Source organism: Bubalus kerabau, chromosome 21 (genome assembly GCF_029407905.1).
Source record: "Bubalus kerabau isolate K-KA32 ecotype Philippines breed swamp buffalo chromosome 21, PCC_UOA_SB_1v2, whole genome shotgun sequence".
In the NCBI taxonomy this organism is placed as follows: Eukaryota; Metazoa; Chordata; class Mammalia; order Artiodactyla; family Bovidae; genus Bubalus; species Bubalus kerabau.
In genome coordinates, this window is record NC_073644.1 from 13,403,255 (window position 1) to 13,409,254 (window position 6,000).

At 34.0% G+C, this 6,000-nt stretch overlaps 1 protein-coding gene across 2 annotated transcripts in view; it reads left to right on the plus strand.

Annotated features, from left to right (window-relative positions):
• Positions 1 to 5,503, plus strand: part of CDH19 (cadherin 19) — a 77,132-nt gene extending 71,629 nt beyond the window's left edge. The window contains exons 11-12 of one of the 2 annotated variants that reach the window (XM_055559000.1): positions 375 to 626; positions 3,675 to 5,503. In XM_055559000.1, the coding sequence (XP_055414975.1) occupies positions 375 to 626; positions 3,675 to 4,165 (743 nt within the window). In that variant the 3' untranslated portion in view covers positions 4,166 to 5,503. The remainder of the gene's footprint in view (positions 1 to 374; positions 627 to 3,674) is intronic. The other variant, XM_055559001.1, reaches the window with a different exon arrangement.
• Positions 5,504 to 6,000: the final 497 nt, after the last annotated feature.

The window sequence follows — 6,000 nt, forward strand, 5'->3', positions numbered from 1 at the left end:
AAGAGTACTGGAGTGGGGTGCCATTGCCTTCTCTACATTTAATTCTAGTACCCCCATATACTGTCAATGGCTAATTAAAAAGCAATTTCTTTTCTGTGTTCCATATGTATGTTTCCTATCTTTACCAAAAAAAAAAAAAAAAAAGATTTTAGAACTGATTCATATAATTCATCTAATTTTGTAATTGGGATTTAGGCAAAGTCGAAATCAGTAATGACTTTTTGAATTGATCTTTTAATTTTCTTTTTCATCAGAAATGTACTCTTTCTTATTTGAGCTTATTTAATCTCTGCATTCCTGCCTCTTCTACACTTAGTGGCTATGAATTTCTTTTGCATTATTAAAAAAATTATGCCTGTGGATTTTTGTTTTAGATAACACAGCTGTAATTTTGACCGATAGAACTGGCTTTAGCCTTCAAGAAGAGCCTGTTTTCTACATATCCATCCTAATTGCTGACAATGGAATCCCATCGCTCACAAGTACAAACACCCTTACCGTACACGTGTGTGACTGTGGTGATGCAGACAACACGCAGGCCTGCAGTCACAAGGACTTTATGCTTTCCATGGGATTCAGGGCAGAAGTCGTAACTGCTATTCTGATATGCATTATGATAATATTTGGTAAGGCATGTGAACTGAGCATTTATTCATTTATTGACAACAATGTGATACATACAGAAAAGAGTTAATCCCATTATGATGATATAATGTGGACTTGTGTGTGTGTCTGCCTGTTTGTGTGTGTTTAATTGCCCTTCTGAATGTGTTACAATTCTTAACTCAAGTGGAGTCAATGAAAAATAGACTGAATATGCACTTCAAGTTGAAAATTGATGACCCCTGAATTTGATGAGTGTGTGAGTACACACGTGCACGTCCTTTTAGGAGTGGTTTTGACACACACACTGCAACATATATAGTAATATAAAAATTAGTAATAATAACGGTGAAATTCGGTTGCACGCTTATTATACTCCAGGAGACTGTCTTAAGTGATTTGCAGAAATTGTGCAGTTTACTCCTCAAGATAACCTCAAGAAGTAGCAACTGTTATCGCCCGTATTGTACGGATGAAGAAGTGAAAGTCAAAGAGTTACCTAATTTACAAAGGGTCCTGTAGCTAGTAAATGAAGTGCTGAGGTTCCATAACCATAACACACCTCCATCCAACTCTTTCCTGCAGCACACTGAAGCCTAGGAGCATTGGGGAGTAAATGTTAGGATGAAAAAAAATGTAAACGAGAAGTAACAAGGATCTACTGTAGAGCTCAGGGAACGTGTCAATACTCTGTACTGGCCTATGTGGGAAAAAGTCTAAAAAAGAGTAGATATGTACACATGCATGACTGATTCACTTTGCTGTACACTTAAAACTAACACAACATTGTAAATCAACTCTACTCCAAAAAAAAAAGGAAATTCCAACTGATCAGGACGCACATAGTTCTGTCGGTCACATGCATCTCAGGGTTTCCAACTTTCCAGCATATATCATGAGGAACTAACAGAAAGTTTCCTGCTTTAAAAAAAAAATATCACTTGTTTGTGATGGGTAATTATGCTTAAGCTAGCTTTGTAGTTAAAAATAAACATAGTTTTCATTCTAAACATGTAAAAGAGAGAGTCTTACTTAAAGTGTTAAACACAAAAGAAATCTCAGTAAAATAGCTCCACTTGTTTTCATCTGTTTTATTGTTGTTGCTGTTGTTTTCACAAGGAAATAAGTTACAGTCATTTTACAGATGAGGCAAATGAGGTTCCAAATGTTTTAGCTAAGCTTTCAAAACTACACATTATGCATCAAGCACAACTTTTCTTAACATACCAGTCCATATAGTCTAAACCCTTCTGTTGCTTCCCTCATCACTTCACATCAAAGCCAACAAAACTGTATTGAATGTTGACAGCAACCGTATGAGCCATGGGTTATGAAATCCCAAACTCACTGCTCAAACTGACATACAAAATGTTTCAGGATTTGCTTTACCTTCACTCTTCTCATCGTTCTCAAAGCTTTAAAAACCAGGCATTTCTCTTTTACCAAAGTTACCCGTCTTTTCTACCTAGCTTCAGTTTTTCAAATTATTTTTGATGATCTTTTATCATAAATCTGAATTTAGAGCTATATAACTAGATATCAGAAGCAAGAAGCAGTAGAAACAGTATAATGTTTGCAGGTTGCAAGTACAAAATTACTCACTGGTACAGACCCAAACCGAGTCCCGAGACCCTGCAAGTGAACCAAGGGCAACCTCACGGTCAAGGGCACGAGTCATATTGAAAACGTGGAATGTCAGGTTCAACAATAGTCAGCAGTTTCCTGTGAAAGTTTCATGAATATGTGCTTCAATTCATAGATTGAAAAATTATTTATTAGATCCCTTTCTATTTCAACCATATATCTCAGCTGTATTAAATTCCTGTACCTGGATTCAGGCACAGTGAGCTTATTTCAGGAACACTATTTCAATTTATTTAAATGTAAGATTTACCTAAAATGTTGCCTAATGTATTTCTCTTTTGATAATATTAATAACATTACTTCCTGTTTGTTTCAGTCTCTGTAGATGAAATTCTGAACAGACACATAAGATCTGAAATTGTGTAAGGGTTGACTATGCATGAAACACACACAATTTTCTCCAAAAATTTTTTAAAAAGCATTCTGAAATTGTTCTATTTCTACACAACGTTAAAACTATTTCATATTAATACAGTTGATTGATGTGAACATACCAGTGTTATGACTCAAAAACCTGATAAGTTTTGAATTTCTGAAATTAATATGGTATAGCAAAGCACAGATTGTGAACCAACTTTCTGGTTTTGAATGCCAGCTTTTTGTTTCCTGGGCGTGTGATTTAATCTCTCAGCACTTCATTTCATCTTTACTAGAGCACTATAATAAAATATAGGTATCACAGCAAATCAATGAATATATGTAGAGCTTTTAGAAAAATGACTGGTATACACTTTGTAGTCAATAAATACTAACTTAGAAAGAAATTATGCCACAGAATGTGTCTCAGTGGTAAAAATCAAACCATCTCAGTGTGCTTAACTTCCTCTAACACGGATCACTGGTTCCTGAGATTGACAGAGGCACGTAGATTGGAAAATCTTTTTCTCATCTTTGTTCTATTTTCAATAAAGAAAAAAAATAAAATTTTGTCATAAATTGATCATCATATAAAGTTCACTATATTTCTCTGATGTTTTTCCACTCTAAATCATCAACCAGTTAAGACTTCTATACTGCCTTATCTTTCTGCAAGTCCCTTTGGTGAATTTTCAGTGACAAATATATCTTTGCTTTATAATCAGAAAACTGAAGCTTTTGTCTTGAGCTTGTAACAAAAACAAGAATGTATACCTTATTATAAATAACATGCTATTTAACAATATTTTATAATGTAAATAGATAACAGTATATATTTATAGTATGCATTAATATTATAAATGTAACAATATTTGATAATGTGTTTCAGTACAAATAGATTTAATATATAACATTAGATATAACATTAGTATAACATTATTAGGCATTATTGTTTATTTATAATATAGTAATACAAATATAAACATGCATTATATTTAAGGAGTAATATTAAGCCTTAATATTTATAATATTGTATTTGCGTTAATGTTCTGATACGCTTTGCTTAACAGGATTTATTTTTCTGAACCTCGGTCTGAAACAACGGAGGAAACAAACTCTGTTTCCTGAGAAAAGTGAAGAATTCAGAGAGAATATATTCAGATACGATGATGAAGGTGGAGGAGAGGCGGACACTGAGGCCTTTGACATCGCGCAGCTGCGGGGCAGCGCGGTAATGCGGGGCCGGAAGCCCCGCAGACCCGCCAGGGCGGAGATGCGCAGCCTGTACAGGCAGTCTCTGCAGGTCGGCCCGGACAGCGCGGTGTTCCGGAAGTTCATTCTAGAAAAGCTGGAAGAGGCTGACACTGACCCCTGCGCCCCACCTTTCGACTCCCTCCAGACCTATGCTTTTGAGGGAACAGGGTCCTCAGCTGGATCCCTGAGCTCCTTAGACTCCGCAGTCTCTGATCACAATGAAAATTATGATTATCTTAACGAACTGGGACCTCGCTTTAAAAGATTAGCGTTCATGTTTGGTTCCGCTATGCAGTCAAAGAATTAGGGCTTTTTTTCATTAATACATTTTTTTAAAAAATGCTAATGTATGTTTGGGCAAACTGGTAGTCGCTTGGTGAAAAGTTGTCTACTTCAGTTCTCTGGGAAAAGAAAGAGACGCAACTTAACACTATTCTCTGATTTTCTTGGAGTAAATATCCCATATCGTCCCTGACAGCAGATAAGGGAAGTGAAGCTAACTGCAGACTCCCTCTAGCAGGCCCCTGAGATACTCTTTCAGACGTTTTTTGTTTGTTTGTTTGTTTTTTAATGCCGAATACAAATTCTCAAAATTTTTGACTGTTTAATGTGAAAAGGGGAATGAACTAGATCGTCTTACTTTTACTTCATTTATTCACTTTGTAAATCTTGCAAAGTAAGAGTAAAGTGTTTCTGTGTGTTAACTTCCTGATACTCTACTGAGAAAAACATATAGGAGAATGTGGGTGGTTATATACAACTTTGAAAAACTCTTTTCTGTGAATATGCAAGCTTATGACTGAGAGTCTATGATTCATTCCAGTTTGATATTTTAAAATTGTCTTCAACACCACATTTTAAAACTGATTTCAAATTTAGACAGATGCTTGGTATTTGTTTATGAATCAAAGATATAGTGTAAATTTATATTCTCTTGGATATTACAGCTTTATAGAAAAAAGGGCATAGACTATGTTTAGGAGATTTTCATAAGTTATTTTCTTATGTATTCAAAATACTTCTTTATCATGTCACAATGCAATCACAAAGTACATATCAATATTTCCTCAAGATTAAATTAAAACTTTTTAAAAATAATTGAAAGTGTGAAATTTTTTCATTTTAATTTTTAATTTTATTGCTACCAAAATGATAGAAGTAAGTGAAATTAGTACTGGGTTCAAACTGGAATTAGTATTCATCCTAAATATTATGACCAACTGCGCTGCTCTTACTGTGCATAAAATCAAACATGATAAAATTCTCAGCATTTCCTTTTTTATCGATGCTTAGACTGTAACTGATTCTTCCATGTCATTTTTTTATTATTCAGTATAAAATTAGGTGCCAGAGTTACTTTTATTGTAACATTATGGAGGAAATATGCTAAGCTGCTGGACATAAAGCTTGAAGGTAACATTAGATAGTGAGATAATAAAACACTTTGATTTTAATCAGCCTTGTAAAAATGATTCTTATTATTCTATCCAAATCAAAGTGAAATTCGAAATTCACAGTTTGAACAGAAACTAGTGAATACTGTGTGCTCAAAATTGCTATATGCATTCAGTTTTTATTAATAGGGTGTGAAACTGAACTGAACCAACTTGATCATATATGTTCAAATCAAATATTTCAAATAATTTTGAGCTGAAGTTGGAACAGTTGAATACCTACAATCTCTCTCTCTGTATTTTGAGACATAAACTTCCATACCATGTAATAGAAGATAATTTTTCATCAATATCAATCAGGTATCATTGATATCATTTTGTGTCAGCAACACAGATATAATTTTACAAAAGCCTGAGAAAATCAGACTTGAAATACAACAATTTTGGAAGATATTAAAAGTAGTTGGAGAGGACATAAACTGTAGTAAATCCTTGTACATGCATATCATTAGTTACTTAGGGAAAAGTAAGAACAGTAAACAAAAGAAACTTCCAGAAGAGCAAAAGCTTGGAAGTAAAAAAGAAATGTATGGGTTGAGAGAACGTTTATATTCCTATCATATTGACATAAAAATTTAAAAAGTATAGTTAGGGAAATTTTCATGAATCATGCCATGAAGGACTGCTCCCTGTATTTAGAAAATAGTGTATATAATCTTGGTTAAAGAAATTGAAAGTGTGATAATAG